General features: G+C 41.8%; 1 protein-coding gene across 1 annotated transcript in view; it reads right to left on the bottom strand.

Annotated features, from left to right (window-relative positions):
* The window catches only part of UHRF2 (ubiquitin like with PHD and ring finger domains 2), a 138,309-nt gene that overhangs the window by 43,482 nt on the left and 70,738 nt on the right, over positions 1-24,089 (bottom strand). Inside the window, exon 3 of the mRNA XM_077249183.1 lies at positions 6,982-7,241. Coding sequence (XP_077105298.1) covers positions 6,982-7,241 — 260 coding nt within the window. The remainder of the gene's footprint in view (positions 1-6,981; positions 7,242-24,089) is intronic.

The following is a 24,089-nucleotide window of genomic DNA, read 5'->3' as shown; positions in this document are numbered from 1 at the left end:
AAAAAAATGGAACTACATTTCAAATGACCTTAAGATTTAAGGATAACTTGTCATAAATCTCTGTATGGGCACACTTACAACTCGTCTGGAATTCCCAGAAAAAGAGTAGATTACCGGAAGTGTGAGCAAATCTCTGGGGTACTGACCTTCTGTATAGTATGACCAATCCCTGGCGTTGGGGTATGAAGAGTGTCTGGTCTGGAAGTCTCAGCTGAGGTCTGTGTTATGGGAAGTAAAGTCTCATTTTAGCTACTTATTGAGGGGATCTAGTCTGTAACATATTTTAGGGGCTTTGGTGCAAGATCTGTTTTGGCTGTATTTATTTAGAAGGTGTGATTTTTTTTACAGGGGTTGATGCCGTGTGCATTTGATTAGGGGGGCCTGTTTACATGAAGATGTAGCTATATTTTGCCATTAATGATTCAAATGTGGTAAGTTAGGGCGTATCATATGGGCAACATAGAATGTAAAAAATGTACAGTTGGCAAGTAATTTTCTTAGAAATAATTCTGATATGACAGATACAAATCAGAGTAGCGGCTTCCCTTAGGCTAGGTTCACATTGCGTTAGTGCAGTCCGTTCAACGCATGCGTTAAACGGACTGCGCAACGCAAGTGTCTTTTAAAGATAGCGTTATGCAATCGCACTAGCGCAGATGCTTCATCTGTGCTAGCGGTGACGGACCCGAAAACGCTGCAGACCACATCCGAGGGTCCGTCACAGAATGACGGCACATCGCTAACGCATGCCGATTATGACATGCGTTAGCGATGCGCTACATAATGGCAGCTAATGGGTGCGCTAACGCATCCGTTACATAGCGTTAGTGCCGCTATGTAACGGATACTGTCAGCGCATTGCCATTAACGCAATGTGAACCCAGCCTTATTTACATGCATGCAATACCTTTTAAATTACATCTAAAAAGCTGTAACTCTCAGATCGCGTTTGTGAACTACCCGGGGGATATCCTCCTGATCTTGGATTGCAGGCTCAGGTGTAAAGTGAGTAGAATCTCCATAGGGGCATTAGAAATATCCTGATTTAGTATATGCCGGATGAACGTCATTATGGCAATGATGACAGTAATGGCTCAGTCATTATTTACTTTCCATTGATAACACTTCTCATATGTAGTAATTGATCGAGGATAGTTTGGTACAGCCTCAAACAATGAGGTACAATGAGTACATTTTATTGTAAAAATAAACATGTAACGTTTATTTGAAATCACTAGTGTATCTAATGTATACACTAGTTCAGGAAGCACAGCTCATATGGGGTATGTATTTTAAGGGGGCACATGCCAGTAGTGCTGGCCACATCAAATTTTAGAAGGTCACTGCGGGACAGCAGACAGCAAGTTTGCCTTAAAAACAACTCCATTTTATTTTATAGATCCAAAAAGAACACTGCATGTCACAGACCCATCATCAGGTTTTAATTAAATAAACCAAGTGCTAGAGCGTCACAGACCAACGTTACAAGAAATCTTTACACATGCAGTCTTTTTTCGGGATTTAGAAAATGACATGGTGCATTAGTATGCTAAGGCTACAGCATGCTTATACAATGTAGTAAAAAGAGATACTGCAGCTAAATTGTAAGGCCAGGTTCACATTGTGTTGGTGCAGTCCGTTCAACGCATGCGTTAAACGGACTGCATCAACGCTAGTGCCTTTTAAAGACCGCGTTATGCAATCGAGAGAGCGCAGATGCTCCACCTACGCTATCGGTGATGGACCCGGAAATGCTGCAGATCGCGTCCATCACAGAATGACGGCACATCGCTAACGCATGTCGATTATGACAAGAGTTAGCAATGCGCTACATAATGGCAGTCAATGGGTGCGCTAATGCATCCGTTACATAGCGTTAGTGCCGCTGTGTAACTGATACGTCAGTGCCATTGACGCAATGTGTACCCTGCCTAACGTACAAGTGACCATTGATGATCAGGAAATAGAATAAGGTACATTAGACAAAACTGTGAGTAGATTCCCTTTAAAAGTACTATTCTGTCATTACACACAACTATCCTAATCCATTTATATTGGCATGTAGGTCATAGGAAGCTGAATAAAACGATGCCTTGATATCTGAGATCCGATGTCTTATTCCAGAGAAATCCACGTTTCTTATATGTAAATGATCTGTTAAGATCTATAGGCCGAATACTGATCTCCCTGAGAATCTGCCTACATAGCTAATTTTAAATAAAAGGGGCATTACCAGTGTGATGGGTAATGGCAGCTCTCCGTATCTCACTTCAAATCTGTGTGTGCTTATAACGGACATCTGCAGGTTCTTCTCAGTGCTTCAGATTCCATCTCACAGGCAGCCAGTCCTGCGATATACAGTTAGGTCCATATATATTTGGACAGAGACAACATTTTTCTCATTTTGGTTATAGACATTACCACAATGAATTTTAAACAAAACAATTCAGATGCAGTTGAAGTTCAGACTTTCAGCTTTCATATGAGGGTATCCACATTAAAATTGGATGAAGGGTTTAGGAGTTTCAGCTCCTTAACATGTGCCACCCTGTTTTTAAAGGGACCAAAAGTAATTGGACAGATTCAATAATTTTTAATGAAATGTTCATTTTTAGTACTTGGTTGAAAACCCTTTGTTGGCAATGACTGCCTGAAGTCTTGAACTCATGGACATCACCAGACGCTGTGTTTCCTCCTTTTTGATGCTCGGCCAGGCCTTCACTGCGGTGGTTTTCAGTTGCTGTTTGTTTGTGGGCCTTTCTGTCTGAAGTTTAGTCTTTAACCAGGGAAATGCATGCTCAATTGGGTTGAGATCAGGTGACTGACTTGGCCATTCAAGAATATTCCACTTCTTTGCTTTAATAGACTCCTGGGTTGCTTTGGCTTTATGTTTTGGGTCAGTGTCAATCTGTAGTATGAAACGACGACCAATCAGTTTGGCTGCATTTGGCTGGATCTGAGCACACAGTATGGCGGCTCTGAAGACCTCAGAATTCATTCCTGTCACATCATCCATAAACACTAGTGACCCAGTGCCACTGGCAGCCATGCATGCCCAAGCCATCACACTGCCTCCGCTGTGTTTTACATATGATGTGGTATGCTTTGGATCATGAGCTGTACCAAGCCTTCGCCATACTTTTCTCTTTCCATCATTCTGGTAGAGGTTGATCTTGGTTTCATCTGTCCAAAGAATGTTCTTCCAGAACTGTGCCGGCTTTTTTAGATGTTTTTAGCCTTTTTCTTCTTGATGCTTATGAGTGGCTGCACCGTGCAGTGAACCCTCTGTATTTACTTTCATGCAGTCTTCTCTTTATGGTAGATTTGGATATTGATACGCCGACCTCCGGGAGAGTGTTGGTCACTTGGTTGGCTGTTGTGAAGGGGTTTCTCTTCACTATGGAGATTATTCTGCGATCATCCACCACTGTTGTCTTCCATGGGCGCCCAGGTCTTTTTGCATTGATGAGTTCACCAGTGCTTTCTTTCCTTCTCAGGATGTACCAAACTGTGGATTTTGCCACTCCTAATATTGTAGCAATTTCTCGGATGGGTTTTTTCTCTGTTTTCACAGCTTAAGAATGGCTTGTTTCACCTTCATGGAGAGCACTTTTGACCGCATGTTTACTTCATAGGAAAACCTTCCAAATGCAAGCACCACACCTCAAATCAACTCCAGGCCTTTTATCTGCTTAGTTGAGAATGATATAATGAAGGGATTGCCCACAACTGTCCATGAAATAGCCTTGGAGTCAATTGTCCAATTACTTTTGGTCCCTTTAAAAAAACAGGGTGGCACATGTTAAGGAGCTGAAACTCCTAAACTCTTCATCCAATTTTAATGTGGATACCCTCAAATGAAAGCTGAAAGTCTGAACTTCAACTGCATCTGAATTGTTTTGTTTAAAATTAAATTGTGGTAATGTCTATAACCAAAATGAGAAAAATGTTGTCTCTGTCCAAATATATATGGACCTAACTGTAGTTGCAAAAGAGCTCAGCTGTGAGCTGCAGCAAATGTTTTGTAAGGAGACAAAGTTCAGTTCTACTGCCCTGTGCTAGCTACAGGTCTCACACTGGGGGTATTAAAAATAAGCTCTGGAGGTAGAAGTTCATGCAGATCAGTGTTGGGCCCAGAGTTCTCAACAGCTCATTTACATTTAAGAAAAACGTGAATTTCTCTGGAACAAGATATCATGTTAGTCCACATCCTATGACCTACATGCCTATATAGACCGCTTTGGAGGGCTGAGCCTAATGACAGATTCCCTTAAAGGCTATAGCACACGATGCGGATTTGCTGCGGATCCGCAGCGGATTTTTCTGCGCAGAAACGCTGCAGATCCGCACTGTGATGTACAGTACAATGTTATTCAATGGAAAAAAAAAAGCTGTGCAGATGGTGTGGAAAAATCAGTGCGGAATTGCTGCGGATTTCAAAGAAGTGCATGTCACTACTTTTGTGCGGATCTGCAGCGTTTCTGCACCCCTCCATGTTAAAATTCCGCAGTGGCAAAAAACGCTGAAAATCAACACAAAATCCGCATCAATTCCGCATAAAAACCGTACAAAATCCGCATAAAAACCGCGGCAAATCCGCGGCTGCGGATTCTGCCAGGAGATGCGGATTTTGTGCAGAAAATTCTGCACCTCTTTTCCTTCGTGTGCACATAGCCTAAGAGTACTGTTAGCTCACGTTAGCTAAGTGGTAGCTCACGTTACTGCAGTTATATTGCCTCTCGCTTTCTTACTACATTGTATGAGCCTGCTGTAGCCCTAGCAATAAATGGCAATAAAAAATACAGCTTAAGGGTATGTGCACACGTTGCGGATTCATGTGCGGATTTTTCTGTGCAGATTCAGAAAAATCCACAGGTTAAAAGTCCTGCGCTTTACCTGCGGATTTACCATGGTTTTTGTGCGGATTACACCTGCGGATTCCTATAAAGGAATAGGTGAAAAACACTGCGGAATCCGCACAAAGAATTGAAATGCTACGGAAAATAAACCGCATGGAAAACTGCTGTGAATCCGCGGCGTCAAATCCACTGCGGATCCGCAGCCAAATCCGCAACGTGTACACATACCCTAAAGCTTAACTAGTTCATAGTATTTATCTACAATTGTAGCAAGCAAACAGATTATTCACAAAATAAAAAATTTGGTTGTGCATATAAATAATCAGTAACAAAGATACAATAAGTAGAAGCTGGCTTGAAGTCAAGTGGGCGGTAACTGGGACTGTGAGCAGTCAAAGACCAGAGTGTGCAATTACAGTTGTCTTACTGTGTAAAGAAGGATGACTGACTCTAGAGCTAACAATTTGGCTGTAAGCAAAGGGCTGCAGGGAAGCCAAACATCTAGGTAGACTGCTGAATATGTTTAGAATAGTTTTTACCTGCAGATTACCACTTTGGCTGCAGGTAAACACTCTTTTCTTCTGTGACCGGGTCAATTTAGGGCTCATTCTCACTTGTGATGAAATCAGATGAATACAATCAGATTAAAAATCGGATTGCATTGGGACCAATGTTATTCTATCATTGTGTGTTCATCTGCGTTTTTTCGAGCTCAGATCGGATCATGATGGTACTGGAGAAAAAAAAATAAAATCGCACCATGATGCGATTGTAATCGGATCGCATTCGGCAATAGAAGTCAATGGATGCATGGGCATGAGTCCTGTCCGATTTTTACACATTAACGTCGTTTGAAAAATTGTCAATTCAGCAGTTGCGTACAGTAAAATCACAGCGGGATCTGACAGGACAGAATAGATAGATTACATACCATATACACACATAAAATAGATAGATATAGAGATGTCAGTGACATATACTATTAGTATAGTTTGTGTGCAGCTTACTGTACATGTATTTAATTATTAAAAGATAATTTTTCTGAAAAAAATGGTGTGGGCTCCAGTGTAATTTTTTTAACCAGAAGGAAAGCCGATGACTGGAGGCCGATGATTATAGCCTAGGAAGGGGGTAAAACTCATAGAGCTTCCCAGGCTATTAATATCAGCTCACAGCTGTATACTTAGTCTTTAATGGCTATTAAATTAGGGGAACCCAACAAAATGACATAGGGTCTTCCTATAATAATCAGCAAAGGCTAGGCAGACAGCTGCAGGTGGATATTAATAGCCTAGGAAGGGGCCATGGATGTAGCTCCCCTCGTGGCTGCAGTCCGAATAAACCATTCCCAATAGCTGTGTCTCAACTGACATTGAGCTGTATATCATAAGCACACGTACCTCTGTGAGCTGAAAAGATCTGTGACATCAGAAGAAATAAATCTTCTACTCAGCTGACTGAACAGAAAGGATGTATTCTCCAGCCTCAGTCCTACATGCACAGTCAGTCGAGAAGATTTATTTCACACAATTTATGTAACAGCCCTTCTCCTTGACTCACGGAGCTACATATGCTTAAGAAACAACTCTTCTGTCACAGTTGAGACACAGGTCTCGACTAGTGATGAGCGAATATACTCGTTACTCGAGATTTCTTGAGCATGCTTGGGTGTCCCCCGAGTATTTTTTAGTGCTCGGAGATTTAGTTTTTATTACCGCAGTTGAATGATTTACATCTGTTAGCCAGCATAAGTACATGTGGGGGTTGCCTGGTTGCTAGGGAATCCCCACATGTACTTATGCTGGCTAACAGATGTAAATCATGCAGCTGCGGCAAGAAAAACTAAATCTTCGAGCACTAAAAAATACTCGGGAGGACACCAGAGAAGAAATCTCGAGTAACGAGTATATTCGCTCATCACTAGTCTCGACACCTGCGTTTCCTCAGACTGAAACCCGTGACACGTGACTAGCACGGGCTGCTGTTTGAGTTATGGTACTTTACGAGGGCTATTATTTTATATTCTTGGAGAACCCCTTTTATGGAATTCACTAAGAAAAGCAAAGAGAACCAATTTTTTTTATATAACAGTTCAGATATCTTTAAACAGTACAAGACTTACTCGTCATATTTTATAAAATAAGTTACATCTTCATCATCCACATAGTCTGAGTAAGAAGTAGATGGGGTGGTATCCGCAACATCAGCGTTCTCTCTGGAATGTTCTGGACTTAAACTTCCATTGGTCCCTTTCCAAGAGTGTCCACCTTTAACATGAGCCTTGCCATTTTTGTGTCCCTTTGTGGCTCTGGTAACATTTTCAACGTGTGCTTCAAACCAAGATCCAATAGTTACATCACGAACGTCAACTAGCTCGTTGATCTAGAAATGAACAAAAAATAAAGTGAAAACAATGAACGCAAATGCTGCAATGTCAGGTTCTGCTTAGACTTTCAAAAGACTTCTGTCAACAGTCTTGGTAGATTTGCTAGAAAGACTAGCTATGCACGCAGAATCCACAACAAAATTGAAGGACACCATTAAAAGTGAATGGGTCTCGTTTACCACTGTTAAACTGTCACACAGTGGATTTACATCGTAATTTCCATTAAAAGCAGCCTAAAACCCTCCATGCAAATTAGACGAACATCAGCCAAATCCGCCAACATTCACGAGCTTGGCCAATACCCCAATGTCACGGGCCCCACGACAGATGATTTGGGGGACCTGGAATGTCAGTCTGATGATCCTAAAATTCTCTAAGACAAAATTAACCTCCAGAGATGTCTGCCAGCAGCTCTCTTAGAGATTGCATTCAGCAATGCAAGCGCTCCTTTTTGTATGTGGGTGCTGGGTGAAATAGATCTCAGCCGAACCATTGTTTGGCTGACAGTAGTGATGAGCAAACATGCTCGAAGAAGGTGTTATTAGAGCATGCTAGGGTGCTAACCGACTGTATTTGGCGTGCTCGAAAAATATGTTCGAACCCCCCGCCTGCATGTCTCGCGGCTGTTCCACAGCCGCAACACATGCAAAGATTGCCTAACTATCATAAATAAAATGTTAATTTCTAATACTTTGTAGAGAATCCTTTGCAGGCAAGCATTGCCTAAAGTCTGGAAGCCATGAACGTCACCAATCATTGGGCTTCCCTCTCGACTCAGCCATTGCAGAATATTCCACTTCCTTGCCGTAAACTCCTGGGTTGCTTTCGCAGTATGTTTTGGGTCATTTTCCATCTGTACTGTGAACTACCATCTAATCAACTTTGCTGCACTTCGCAGAAAGTATAGCCCTGTACACTTCAGAATTCATCCGGTTGCTTCGGTCTTCAGTTTAATCATCAAACACAAGTGATCCAGTGCCACTGGAAGCCATGCAAGCCTATACCATCACCCTGCCTCCACCATGTTTTACAAAGGATGTGGTGGTGTTTTGGATCATGAGTGGTTCCAAACCTTCTCCATGCTTTGTTTCGATCATTCTGGTACAGTTTGATCTTAGTTTTATCTGTCCAAGGAACCCTTTTTTCGGACTGGCATCTTTAGATGTTTTTTTTTTTTGGCAAGTCTAATCTGGCTTATTATATATTTGTTCTCATTCAGTTCTCTCTTTGTAGTAGACTTCGATACTGAAAAAACTACTTCCTGCAGAGTGTTCTTCACTTTGTTGTGAAGTGGTTTTTCTTGACCATGCAACAGATTGTGCAATCATCCACACCTGTTGTCTTTCGTTGATGTCCAGACCTTTTTGAGTTCCTAAGCTCACCAGTGTACTCTTTTTTGCAGAATGTTTCGGTTATCTCTCCGTAAAGAATTGTTTTTTTTTAGCCTAATTGATATAGTTTGTTCCTCTTCCATTGAGAGCTCCTTTGATAATGTTGTGGGTTCACAGCAACAGCTTGCAAATGCCACACCTGGAATCAGCTCCAGATTCTTTACCCACTTAACTAATGATGGACTAATGAGGGAAAATCCCAAGCAGCCAATTGAAGTGCTTTTGAGATAATTGTCCAATTACCTCTGGTCCCTTGAAAAACAGGGAGTTACATAATAAAGAGTTATAATTCCTAATATGTTACTCCAATTAGGATGTGAATAGCCTTAAACTGAAGCTGAGTCTGCAGTTGAAGCCCATATTATTTAACTGTATCTATAATATGGTTTTGGTAAACAGCTAAAATGCCAAAACTTGTCACAGTCCAAATATTTCTGGTTTTAACTTATGTTCTACAGGACCTATAGTACATAGTTCAAATATTTAAAAAGGTCAGTTAGAAGTCAAATTTATAGCTGAAAATTAAATATCTGGGTCTGATTTACAAGGAAACATGAAGGTTGCATGTGAACAAAGAACATGCATATAATTTTTTTTACAATATTTTCCCTCTAACATAACTATTGAACCCAACTGTATTCAGCCCTCTTGCCGCCAGAAGTGGTAGAAAAAAATTGAACAAAGGGCTGCACTCGTCTACAACAGGGTAAACAAAAAAAAATGCAGATGGCTTATATTACATCAGATTTCGGCTTTTAGGGGATGCCTGCAGGTGTTTCATTTTGCAACTGTTTCCCGTCATATTTACCTTTAGGACAGGCTGCCACGGACAGTATTTGTCAAAGCTGTGTGACAAACCAAACTAGATGCACTAGGATTATTTTAGAAATTTGCATTCAAAAAGCATGCACATTTCTGTGCTCGGTTACAGACAGCAGACTCTATTCAACTGCAGGAATCAATGGTTCCATAGAATATTCTGGCAGTATACGGTAATCGGGATAAAATCTCCCTCACATTGCTAATAGGTCCGCACATGGATCCATGGCCTGACTGTAAATGCCAAGTGATGGCAGGTCCTTAGCATTATAAGGAAAAGTGAACAATTTTTCATACAGGTGATTTTTCATCAATATTTACATTTTTTTTTTTACATCAATTCCCATAGTGTAGTTAAATTCACTACTGGAGCACACCTTACGAAATACTAAAGTAGCTCAGATAAAGAAACAAAAAACACACACACACACACACACACCACACACACACACACACACACACACACACCTTCCGGACAAGTGCATTCCAACAGGACCAGAGCAGTGTCATCTGGAAGTCATGTGAAATGGTTTGATGGCTAAAAACTATCGGCGACTACTGATCACAATTCGGTCTGATGAAAATGTCATGGCTGCAGCCAATCAGTGGCAGATGATCATCTGTTGCCTCATGTAACATTGTAATGTTATGTAACAGTTGGGAGGCAGAGCTGACGTCACTGGAATAGTTCTGATCTGGGTGGAATTTTTTTATTTTAGCATTTTTGATACTTTTAGATGGATTGTCTGATGGCAGCATACAGTAGTGACAGACATGTTTATTTAAGGCTACTTTCACACTAGCGTTTTTTGGCCTCCGTCGCAATGCGTCGTTTTGGAGAAAAAACGCATCCTGCAAAATTGCTTGCAGGATGCGTTTTTTCTCCATTGACTTGCATTAGCAACGCATTGCGACGGATTGCCACACGTCGCATCCGTCGTGCAACGGATGCGTTGTGTTGTGGCGGACCGTCGTCACAAAAAAACGCTACATGTAACTTTTTTTGTGCGACGTGTCCGCCATTTCCGACCGCGCATGCGCGGCCGGAACTCCGCCCCAGACCTCACAATGGGGCAGCGGATGCGTTGAAAAACGTCATCCGCTGCCCCCGTTGTGCGGCGCTTTCAACGCTAGCGTCGTTGTGTTGGCACGTCGCATTGCGACGTGCAATGCACGACGCTAGTGTGAAAGTAGCCTAATTGGTGTGCCTAAGTTCATAAAACCGCTCAATCCCAGTTATCAGCCCATTTAACCATGCAAGTAATCATCCAAAAATTGAGCAAAACATACATTAATTGGGTAATTTGTTATAGTGTATGCCACCATATAAATAATTATCAGCAGTACATTGTCCCCTGTAAAACAGAGACTATGCTGACGGCAACATGATGCTATATGGGGACAGAACAATAGTATTTTTCTTGGTCTGTGTAAACGGGTCAGTGAATGAGTTGATTGACTAGTATGTATGAATCATTGATCTTGGAGTTCATAGTCAACTGGAGATATTTTGTTCATGATGGACAGACAACCCACTGCCATCTAGTCACTGATTGACATATTCCTCCCTATGCAGAGTAATAGGGAACATTTGTTAATCAGTGGCTTGAAGATATAGAGATGACACATAATACACTCCCTGACAGAAGTTATGTTGCTTATCCATGTTATGTAAATAAAACCTTATAACCTGGCGTTAAATTCATCCATTGGTTGTATAAATTATTCTTTTGAAAGCTGAAACCCTCCAAAATGTGGTTTAGGTTAAGAAAATAAATTGGCATCAATGCAGAAATATTGATCAGTTAATGGACACAGAATGGCCAGATTTTGGCAAGGCAAAAGTTTTGTCGCCCACAGAAAGTAATGTGATATTCAATCAAATAATTAACTTAAAAAACAAATATATGTTGCATAACATTGGTGAATGAAGTTGTGGTGCTATTAGGCTATGTGCACACGTTGCAGATTTGGGTGCAGAATTTTCTGCACAAAACCTGCATCTCCTTGCAGGAAACGCAGGTGCAGATTTGATGCGTTTTTCTTGTGGATTTTGTGAGCTTTTATTACGGATTTGCTGCGGATTTCATGCGTTTTTTTACCCCTGCGGATTTCTATAATGGAATGGGTGCAGAAACGCTGCAGATCCACACAAAAGAAGTGACATGCTCCTTCTTTCAATCCGCTGCACTTTCTGTGCGGACTTTTCCGCACCATTAGCACAGCATTTTTTTTCCCATTGATTTACATTGTACTGTAAATCACTTTGCGGATCTGCAGCGTTTCTGTGCGGAAAAAAACGCTGTGGATCCGCAGTAAATCCGCAACGTGTGCACATAGCCTTAGAGTCATATTTAATATTTTGTATGACTTCCATGAGCTTGAAGGACTGCATCCATTCGGTTCAACAAGGATTCATACAATTTATAAATGAAGTCATCTTACATGCCTCCCAGAGTTCATCTAGATTCTTTGGTTTTGTCTTCCAAGCTTCCTCTTTCATCCTACCCCAAACATGCTCAATGATATTCAGGTCTGGTGACTGGGCTGGCCAGTCCTTGAGCACCTTGATCTTTAATGCCTGGAGGAATTTTGTTGTAGAGATGGATGTATGAGATGGAGCACCATCCTGCTGCAGAATTTGACTCTTTTTATGATTTGGAATATAAGAGGTAGCTAATACTTCTTGATATTTTAGGCTAGTTTCACATTTGCGGTTAAGTCCGCAGCGTATCGTCCGCAACCGCATGCAAACGTCTGATAACGCAGCGTTTTTTATCAGCATCAGCTTACACATGATGGTAAAAAAACGCAGCGTTTGCATGCGTTTTTACAAGTGTTTGCGCTTTTTATGTGCATTCGTTTGATATTTCCAGGAGGGTGTGTCTTTAATGGGCATGTCTAAATCAGTTCCTGGACATGCGCAGTCCGAAGTACGCAAGCGCATCAAACGCATGTGTACGCAAAGACATGTGTACACATGCGTTCCCATAGACAGTAATGCGTTTTTTTCCCGCATTCCTTGCGCTAACAACCGCATACGTTTCTAGGCGGCAAATTGACGCCTCTAAAATTACTACATTGTTGCGTTTTCCGAGCCAAACCGCAGACGACGAAATGACGCATGCGTCGTCAAACGCAGCAAAATGCAACCGATCGCAGACACATGCGTCCCTAATGTTAAAAATATAAGAAAACACAACACATGCGGATAATTGCGGAAGAAACGCTTCGGACACAACCGCAAAAGTGAAACCGGCCTTAGGCTATTGATATTTGCCTTCCACCTTGCAAATGTTTCGCACACCCCAATACTGAATGTAACCCCAGACCATGATCTTCCCAACACCAAATTTAACTGTTTTCTGGGAGTATTTTGGATCCATACAGGCTCCAGTAGGTCTCCTGCAGTATTTGCGGCGGCTGTGGTGTAATTCTACTGAAGATTCATGAGAGAAATCCACCTTCTGCCACTTTTTCACCGTCCATCTGTTTAGCAGGCTGTGGGAATTTGCAAATGCCACACAGTTTTTTATTTGCCTGTTGTTTAGTGCTGGCTTCTGGGCACTGATTCGACCATGGAGGCCATTTCGAGACAAAATCCTACAAACTGTTCTAGTTGACACAGGGACTTGAGGTGACCAGGCCTGTTGGAGCTCTGCTGCAGCTCTAACCAACAAACGTTCCTCTTGAACAGTTCTCTTGCGGGGTCTGCGGGACCCGGGCTTGTCAAACACATCTCCAGTCTCCAAATCTTATTTTAATTCTTTGTACTGGACGCTGAGACACATTAAAGGTGGCAGCCACCTCTGCAGTGGATCTGGTCTTCAGCCTCTTGATAATCCAGGCTTTGGTCGCAGGGTGGATTTTTGACATGTTGTCAGAGCTCAAGTTGCAGTTCAAGTGAAGGTCTGGGGTGCTGGGATTCTTTTTATAACACTGTGTGCAGAATTATTAGGCAAGTTGTATTTTAGAGGAATATTTGTATTATTGATCAACAACTATGTTCTCAATCAACCCAAAAGACTCAAATATCAAAGCTTAATATTTTTGGAAGTTAGAGTGGGGTTTTATTTAGATTTGGCTATTTTAGGAGGATACCTGTTTGTGCAGGTAACTATTAGGCTGCCGTCACACTAGCAGTATTTGGTCAGTATTTTACATCACTATTTGTAAGCCAGAACCAGGAGTGGAACAATTAGAGGAAAAGTATAATAGAAACATATGCACAACTTCTGCATTTATCACCCACTCCTGGTTTTGGCTTACAAAGGCTCATGTAAAATACTGAGCAAATACTGCTAGTGTGACAGCAACCTTACTGTGCAGAATTATTAGGCAACTTAACAAAAACCAAATATATTCCCATCTCACTTGTTTATTTTCACCAGGTAAAACCAATATAACTGCACAAAATTTAGAAATACACATTTCTGACATACAATAACCAAACCCCAAAAAATTAGTGACCGATATAGCCACCTTTCTTTATGATGACAAACAGCCTTCCATCCATAGATTCTGTCAGTTGCTTGATCTGTTTACGATCAGCATTGCGTGCAGCAGCCACCACAGCCTCCCAGACACTGTTCCGAGAGGTGTACTGTTTCCCCTCCCTGTAGATCTCACATTTTATGAGGGACCACAGATTCTCTATGGGGTTCAGATCAGGTGAACAAGGGGGCCATGTAATTATTTTTTCTTCTTTGATACCATTACTGGCTAGCCACGCTGTTGAGTAGTTGGAGGCATGTGATGGAGCATTGTCCTGCATGAAAATCATGTTTTTTTTTAACGATACCGACGTCTTCCTGTACCACTGCTTGAAGAAGTTGTCTTCCAGAAACTGGCAGCAGGTCTGGGAGTTGAGCTTCACTCCATCCTCAACCCAAAAAAGTCCCACAAGTTCATCTTTGATGATACCAGCCCATACCAGTACCCCATCTCCACCTTTCTAGTTCAAAGGTGGTCATCTTTCAGCCTTCCTTACCTTGGCCATGTCCCTGAGTATTGCACACCTTGCGCTTTTTGTTACTCCCCTAATGTTGCAGCTCTGAAATATGGCAAAACTGGTGGCAAATGGCATCTTGGCAGCTTCACGCTTGATTGTCCTCAATTCATGGGCAGTTTAACTATTTTGCACCTTTTTTGCAAACACGCTTCTTGCGACCCTGTTGGCTATTTGCCATGAAATGCTTGATTGTTCGGTGATCAAGCTTCAAAAGTTTGGCAATTTCAAAACTGCTGCATCCCTCTGCAAGACATCTCACAATTTTGGACTTTTCAGTACCAATCAAATCTCTCTTCTGACCCATTTTGCCAAAGGAAAGGAAGTTGCCTAATAATTAAGCACACCTTATATAGCAGTGTTTCTCAACTCCAGTCCTCAAGACCCCACAACAGGTCATGTTTTCAGGATTTCCTTAGTATTGCACAGGTGATAATTTCATCACCTGCACAAGCATTAATTCCATCGCCTATGCAATACTAAGGAAATCCTGAAAACATGACCTGTTGTGGGGTCTTGAGGACTGGAGTTGAGAAACACTGTTATATAGGGTTTTGATGTCATTAGACAACACCCCTCCTCATTACAGAGATGCACATCACCTGATTTACTTAATTGGTAGTTGGCTCTCAAGCCTGAACAGCTTGGAGTAGGACATCATGTATAAAAAGTATCATGTGATTAAAATACAACTTGCCTAATAGTTCTGCACACAGTGTACACACACACTAGTTAACTGATCATTTACAGAGCACAGGTGATGATGTAAACTAGGATTGGGTGCATTATATGACCAGGCGACAAAACTATTGTCTTGCCAAAATCTGATCATTCTGTATCCATTAACTGATCAATATTTCTGCATTGATGCCAATTTATTTTCTAAACCTAAACCACATTTCGGAGGGTTTCAGCTTTCAAAAGAATAACAGGTCTGTGACTAAAAAGCTGTTTGATTATTTTCATCTAATTTCCATGTATTTTGGTGTGCTGAAAACGAAAATAATATTGAAAAAAATCCTGGACGTCAGGATTTGCCACAAAATGCAAAATTCTCTTCAAATTTAGTATATTTTTCTCAATTTTTGGTATTTTTTTAATCTTAGTGTTTTGAAAGTCAAAATTACTATTAATTAATTCACATCAATGCATTGAAGATATACAAGACCCTGACTACAAAAAAATTGTTGGACGAATGCTGAAAGCATTCCAAGCTTTAGGTTGCCTGATGAGTTTGAAAGTGCATTTCCTCCATTCCCACCTCGACAACTTTCCTGAAAATTTGGGAGCTGTGAGTGAAGAGCAAGGTGAATGATTCCACCAGAACATTAAAGAGATGGAAAGAAGATGCCAGGGAAGATGGAGCATTACAATGATGGCAGACTACTGTTGGACGTTTCAGAGAGACATTCCAGATGCTACTCACAAGTGTAAATGTACCAAGAGAAGCCTCACAGGGAAGAAGAATCAATTTTAGTGTGTGTTAGGCTGGTTTCACACTTGCGTTTTTGTCTGCAGCGTTTTTTGCACAAAAAACGCATGCGTTTTTCTCTCCTATATTTAACATTGAAAACGCATGCGTTTTTTTGCACATGCGTTTGGTCGCGTTTTCAAACGCATGCGTTTTTTGTCTGCATGCGTTCATTTTCAAAAATGCTACCTGCAGTATTTTCTTGCGCGTTTTTTTGCCGCGAAAAAACGCATGCGTTTTTCCGCGGCAAAAAAATGCATTGCTGTCTATGTAAACGCATGCGTTTTTAAGCACATGCGTTTGTTTGCGCTAAAAACGCATGCGTTTTTATAGAAAAAAACCAGAAAACACACTGAAAAGCCACCCACCACCATCAAGGTGATAAAGGGATCTAAACCCTAACCCTAACTCTACCCCTAACCTCACCCCTAACCGTTTAATGAACATTTTCTGACAGTCATATTGCCACGTATTTAAGTGCCACGTATCACGTATTTCAGTGCCACGTGCCACGTATTTAATACGTGGCACTTAAATATGTGCCACGTGGCACTTAAATATGTGCCACGTGGCACTTAAATACGTGGCACGTGGCACTTAAATATGTGGCACGTGGCACTTTAATACGTGGCACGTGGCACTTTAATACGTGGCACGTGGCATACGTGGCACTGAAATACGTGGCACGTGGCACTTTAATACGTGGCACTTAAATACGTGGCACACGTGAAATACGTGGCACTTTAATACATGGCACGTGGCACTTAAATATGTGGCACGTGGCACTTAAATATGTGGCACGTGGCACTTTAATACGTATTAAAGTGCCACGTGCCACGTATTTCAGTGCCACGTATGCCACGTATTTAAGTGCCACGTGCCACGTATTTAAGTGCCACATATTTAAGTGCCACGTATTTAAGTGCCACGTATTTCAGTGCCACGTATGCCACGTGCCACGTATTTGAGTGCCACGTATTTGAGTGCCACGTATTTAAGTACCACGTATTTCAGTTGCACGTATTTCAGTGCCACGTATTTCAGTCACGTTTAGGGTTAGGGGTAGGGTTTTCTTGTTTTTTCTTGTGTTTTCTTGTGTTTTTCTATAAAAACGCATGCGTCTAAAAAACGCATGCGTTTTACCGCGTTTACATGCGTTTTTCACACATGCGTTTTTTTTAAAAAACGCATGCAGACAAAAACGCAAGTGTGAAACCAGCCTTAGTGAGCTCATTTCGGTTAAAAAATGATTTTCATGAAACATTTGTAATAAAAAAATAATTTTATGAGTCTATTTTCATTTATTTTGAGGTATTGTCTTATTTAACATAGTTACTTAAATTGTCAGAAAACGTCATGTCCTATGACAAAACGGGAGGTCATTTTCGGATTCAGCGCACTTAAAAACAAATATTACGTGGAATAACCAAAACAGCTCTTGGAAAAATTTTTTTGCAGACCTCTGTAATTTATATAACCAAAGGATGAATTTAATGTCAGGTTATAAGCTTTTATTTACATAACATGGATAAGCGACATAACTACTGTCAGGTAGTGTATATCAGTCTCCTTGCTGGAAGTGCTGGACACATGCTAAAAGATTAAAGGGAATCTGACAGGAAGACTGTACTAGTAAATTTAGTTGTATGGCTATATAGGTCCTAAAATAAAAAGGATACCTTTATTTTAGTAATGTGATGTGCTAAAAAAAAAAAATCAAGGTTTGAAGTTATATGCAAATTAGACTAGGTGCATTGGAGGCGTAGACACTGTATTATTTTGCTAAAGCAGCTAAAAGAAGTGACCTGACTATTCCACTTGCAATCTGGCAACTATATTTAAAATATGTGACATTTATAAGAAAAAAAAGCCCCTACAAAACGACTGTAAAGGCACTTCAGGATAAAGATGCTGTATGAACATACAGTGATAGGGAAAGCCTCTCAGTGACTCGATAGAGAGACCCCACACATCATGGATACGTCAAAGTCCTTACAATGTATTCGTTGCAAAGCTAGTGAGCTGCATACTCAACTTTCCCGCTTATACTGTGCATATGGAAAAAGCTGTCGATCAGCGGCAGGTATTCGGTTCTCTATAAAGGGATCTTCATGCTACATAAAAATTCTAATACGCCACAGAGACTTTTTTTTTTTTATTGGAGAGGGCCTTCACTAACATTCCCACTACGTGAGCCAACCAGGAAAGACTGGTAGCATAGCCGCTTCTACAGGCAAGACACGGGAGCGCTGATCACGGACCATGCACACGTATCACAATCATCAGCTCCACCTAGTATGGCTGGGAGAAGCAGACCGCTGCCGAAGACTAGATGCTCTAAGCCCAGTCTGTGCAGTTACAAATGACTGGGCATTCAATATTACATAACACAAATGTTACACAAAAGGACTTAAGTCCCAAGACCTTAAAATGGTTCAAATAAATAAGGACACGACCGCTTGCTTCTGTAAGAAGTTCAGAACAAATGCGATTTCGTTATCAGTAAAATCCCCATGGCAACTGAATGCTAAATGAGACCTGTATAAAGACTACGAGGCGAGTAGTGTCATTGAAACGCTGCCGCAGTCCGGAATCACTGTTCCCGGTATTTGCTGGAGATTACTTACTGTTCCCCTATTATTGACAGGCGCTCCTTATCAGAAGGGGACCATAGTTTCAAGGATTTGCCGAATAAAAACTAAGACGTAAAATTTTAGCTCAGCATCAGCGACTGCTTTATGCCATTTTCTCTCCCTCGTGTAAAAAACCTTTGTTAGCTCGGTTCATTATTTTCACATTTACCAAACTGTAGAAAACGTCAGCATGCTACATTAGCTGCTGCTATCTTCCATGTGTAACGCGTCTGACACTTTTGGACTCAGGCAATCCTTTGTGTATTCTCATTCTCGGTTTTCAAATCTCGCTAACGGCTTTCTGCACATCAGCATGCTTCTTAGGCAACGGCATCCGCCATCTTTAGGGAGTCTCTCGCAGCCTGGCTTGCATTCAGAAAATGAAGTCTCTTTTTCCACATTATTCTCATGCCCTCATTAACAGGTGTTCAGCTTAGAAATGACATTTTAATGATAATGGACTTTATAACAAACAATTATACATATAAAAAAGGAGTAAAATATTAGATTGCATTTTACATCATGACCCTAAATTATAGAGGAGTGTAACAAATAAATCCCGACAATTGGGCTTACATTCACACATCCAATTTTTTCTCAGACAGCACCCATACAGTAGAATGGATGTATTCACACATCAATTAAAATGACTCCTAACATGTCCTATTCTGATCTGATTCGCAGATCTGACTCGGCCATTTAAATCTGTGAGACAAGGTTACAAATCGGAAGGCTTCTGAATTGCTTCCCTTCTGCACCCATTTCTCAAAGATGTACTGCAGAATGATAAAAAATAAAATCCTTGGAAGGTCACGTTTTTATTCACTGGCTTTTTCAGTGAAAAAACCACGGAAGAGAAAGAAATGGGTGCAAACTAAAATAACACCTGAGAGGGAAAAAGAAAGAGCCTGTTTTTCTCAGATCACTACACTCGCACGTATGGTAGAATCTAACCTTTGTAACACCAGTGCCATAAAGAGCATATGGTACCTGAAAATTACAAAATGCTCTAAATGATGCAGATTATAAAGGATTAGTAATAACAATGTACCCATGATGAATTTATATTCTTTACAAATGGAGGTAAATAATGTGACATATACTAACAGAAATCAACTTTAGATTCAGAGAACTTTTCAGAATAAGTTGCCGTGTGTACATGTATTAGGGATTCCTGCTCTTTATACTGATTTGTGTAAATGTGAATTCAGCTCAATGGTGAGGTAAAAGACTTGTTAGAACACTCAGCCTGATCTTTGTGTCTCCCTCTGCTCCTCACTCACTCTCCCTGCTCTATTGAATATAGTAGACTGTGTAATTGACACCTCACTGTGCTGGCAGTCCACTTTATCTTGATTGAGACGAAAATGAACCGCTTTTTCAAAGTGGATGGCAAGTTCATGAGGTGTGGGGGTGTAAGTAGCGGCTCATAAAAAGAAGCAGAATTCTTTGATAAGATATATTACAAAGTTTCTTACATTCCCTTCTATTATTGATTTATGCAAATATTATTGAAGATTAGAAATATCTGCCAAGAACAGGAAAGCTTTTTTTTTTTTAATTTCTCAGAGCAGGCCAAATTTTACAATTCTGACCAGTGTCACTTTATGTAGGTATGACTCTGGAAAGCTTCAACGGATCCCACTGATTCCGAGACGGCTTTCTTGCGACATATTGGACTTCATGATACTGGTAACATTTGATCAATATGACGAGTTTATTTGTAAAAAAAAAAATATCAAAACTTCGCCAATTTTCTACATTTTATGCCCTTAAATCAGAGTTATGTCACACAAAACAGTTAACATTTTTCCATATGTCTACTTTACATCAGAACAATTTTGGAAACAATTTGTTTTTTTGTTAGGAAATTATAAGGGTTAAAGGTAAGGTACCGCGTTTGTAGATCATTAATAAATCACTGTAATGTAGCATAACATGCTGCTATAACCAAGTTTTAAATGCATGTGAAACAGATTTCGTGTGTTATATGTGTTTAAAGAAGGCACTGGGGGCTGACATCTTGGTTTCACAGCAGTTCACGACACTTAGGGTACCGTCACACATTGAAATTTCCATCGCTACGACGTTACGATTCGTGACGGTTCTAGCGATATCGTTACGATATCGCTGTGTCTGACACGCTACTGCGATCAGGGATCCTGCTGAGAATCGTACGTCGTAGCAGATCGTATGGAACTTTCTTTCGTCGCTTGATCACCCGCTGACATCGCTGGATCGTTGTGTGTGACAGCGATCCAGCGATGTCTTCGCTTGTAACCAGGGTAAACATCGGGTAACTAAGCGCAGGGCCGCGCTTAGTAACCCGATGTTTACCCTGGTTACAAGCGTAAACGTAAAAAAACAAACCGTACATACTCACCCGTCGGTGTCCTTCAGGTCCCTTGCCGTCTGCTTCCTGCTCTGAGTGCCGGCCGGAAAGTGAGAGCAGATCACAGCGGTGCTGCGCTCTGCTCTCACTGTACGGCTGCACTCAGAGCAGGAAGCAGACGGCAAGGGACCTGAAGGACACCGACGGATGAGTATGTACTGTTTGTTTTTTTACGTTTACGCTGGTAACCAGGGTAAACATCGGGTTACTAAGCGCGGCCCTGCGCTTAGTTACCCGATGTTTACCCTGGTTACCCGGGGACTTCGGCATCGCTCCAGCGCCGTGATTGCAACGTGTGACCGCAGTCTACGACGCTGGAGCGATGATTATACGACGCTGCGACGTCACGAATCGTGCCGTCGCAGCGATGAAAATTTTAATGTGTGACGGTACCTTAACAGTGTCATTTTACAGCACCCTATGGACATAGGAGATAATAGACCGGCGCTGACCCTATCTATAACATTGGAGAGGTGTTAGCAGTGAGCTGGGCACGCCTCTGTGGGCTGCACAACTCACTGCTGTAGGTGTGACTAGCAGCCATTTTATTATAGCCCAGTGCTCTCTGCCCAGCTCCACTTACTCTCTATCACAGGAGCTCCATTCACTCCATTAAGCTGCATTCCCAGCCTGCAGAGAGAGGTGACACCTGACACCTCTCTCAGCCATACAATGTATCTCTCCCCTCCCTCCACAATGCCTGGCCATTCACTGCAGACCTGGAGCTCCTGAGTCACAGACAGCTCTGCACAGACAATGCTGCTGTATGTGGACACACCACATAAACTAAAGGTACCTTCACACGAAGCGACGCTGCAGCGATAGCGACAACGATGCCGATCGCTGCAGCGTCGCTGTTTGATCGCTGGAGAGCTGTCACACAGACCGCTCTCCAGCGACCAACGATGCCGAGGCCCCCGGGTAAACATCGGGTTGCTAAGCGTAGGGCCACGCTTAGTAACCCGATGTTTACCCTGGTTACCAGCGTAAAAGTAAAAAAAACAAACAGTACATGCTCACCTGCGCGTCCCCCAGCCTCCGCTTCCTGACACTGACTGAGCTCCGGCGCTAACAGCAGAGCGGTGACGTCACCGCTGTGCTTTCACTTTCACTTTAGGGCCGGCGCTCAGTCAGTGTCAGGAAGCAGAGGCTGGGGGACGCGCAGGTGAGCATGTACTGTTTTTTTTTTTTTACTTTTACGCTGGTAACCAGGGTAAACATCGGGTTACTAAGCGCGGCCCTGAGCTTGGTAACCCGATGTTTACCCTGGTTACCAGTATAAAACATCGCTGGTATCGTTGCTTTTGCTTTCAAACACAAAGATACACAGCGATCGGACGACCAAATAAAGTTCTGGACTTTATTCAGCGACCAGCGACATCACAGCAGGATCCTGATCGCTGCTGCGTGTCAAACTAAACGATATCGCTAGCGAGGACGCTGCAACGTCACGGATCGCTAGCGATATCGTTTCGTGTGAAGGTACCTTTACTGTGCTTCTGATGCAGTAACTGCTGGTGATAGCAGATCACAGGGCAGTCACACACAAAATGGCTCTGCCCTGCGATGCTGCTCTTCATTCTGCCCCAGGGATACTAGACCACCCAAAAGGGGAGGGAAATGCTGATGTCAGCAGTTACTGCCCAGATTTTCCAGCTAACAGTAAAGCTGGTAAGTCTCACTATAGCTGCTTGAGGTCTAAAACGGAAAATGCTCCCCCTAGTGGTCAATATATATATTTGTAAGAAAATATATAATATTTTTCATATAGAAATGTTTGCAAACAGTGCAAACATTGCATTAGTACATTTTATTTACTATTTTAAGCTTAATTTCACAAAAAAACAAACTGCAAGAAAACTGGTGGCACCTTCCCTTTAAAATGTGACCTCACTAAAAGCGCACGCAGCTGAACGCTGCAACGCACATGTGGCTGCAGCCAGGAATGCGCTGACCCTGTTATGTGCCTACGCTGTCTATCGGCAGAGAGCGTGCACTCTGCTCTTCCACCCGCGGTCCTAGTAACGCTGCAGCCGCAGCCCGACTGGAGCAGCAGGCAATGAAGAGAGGAGAGTATTTTTTTGTTTGATTGATTATATATATATATATATATATATATATATATATATATATATATATATATATATATACATATACACACATATACTCACTGGCCACTTTATTAGGTACACCTGTCCAACTTCTTGTTAACACTTAATTTCTAATCAGCCAATCACATGGCGGCAACTCAGTGCATTTAGGCATGTAGACATGGTCAAGACAATCTCCTGCAGTTCAAACCGAGCATCAGTATGGGGAAGAAAGGTGATTTGAGTGCCTTTGAACGTGGCATGGTTGTTGGTGCCAGAAGGGCTGGTCTGAGTATTTCAGAAACTGCTGATCTACTGGGATTTTCACGCACAACCATCTCTAGGGTTTACAGAGAATGGTCCGAAAAAGAAAAAAAATCCAGTGAGCGGCAGTTCTGTGGGCGGAAATGCCTTGTTGATGCCAGAGGTCAGAGGAGAATGGGCAGACTGGTTCGAGCTGATAGAAAGGCAACAGTGACTCAAATCGCCACCCGTTACAACCAAGGTAGGCCTAAGAGCATCTCTGAACGCACAGTGCGTCGAACTTTGAGGCAGATGGGCTACAGCAGCAGAAGACCACACCGGGTACCACTCCTTTCAGCTAAGAACAGGAAACTGAGGCTACAATTTGTACAAGCTCATCGAAATTGGACAGTAGAAGATTGGAAAAACGTTGCTTGGTCTGATGAGTCTCGATTTCTGCTGCGACATTCGGATGGTAGGGTCAGAATTTGGCGTAAACAACATGAAAGCATGGATCCATCCTGCCTTGTATGGAGCATCTTTGGGATGTGCAGCCGACAAATCTGCGGCAACTGTGTGATGCCATCATGTCAATATGGACCAAAATCTCTGAGGAATGCTTCCAGCACCTTGTTGAATCTATGCCACGAAGAATTGAGGCAGTTCTGAAGGCAAAAGGGGGTCCAACCCGTTACTAGCATGGTGTACCTAATAAAGTGGCCGGTGAGTGTATATATATATATATATATATATATATATATATATATATATATATATATATATATATATATATATAT

The sequence above is a fragment of the Ranitomeya variabilis genome, chromosome 1 (genome assembly GCF_051348905.1).
Source record: "Ranitomeya variabilis isolate aRanVar5 chromosome 1, aRanVar5.hap1, whole genome shotgun sequence".
Classification (NCBI taxonomy): domain Eukaryota; kingdom Metazoa; phylum Chordata; class Amphibia; order Anura; family Dendrobatidae; genus Ranitomeya; species Ranitomeya variabilis.
The sequence above is the reverse complement of the archived record's forward strand: the minus strand, read 5'-3'. Positions and strand labels throughout refer to the sequence as shown.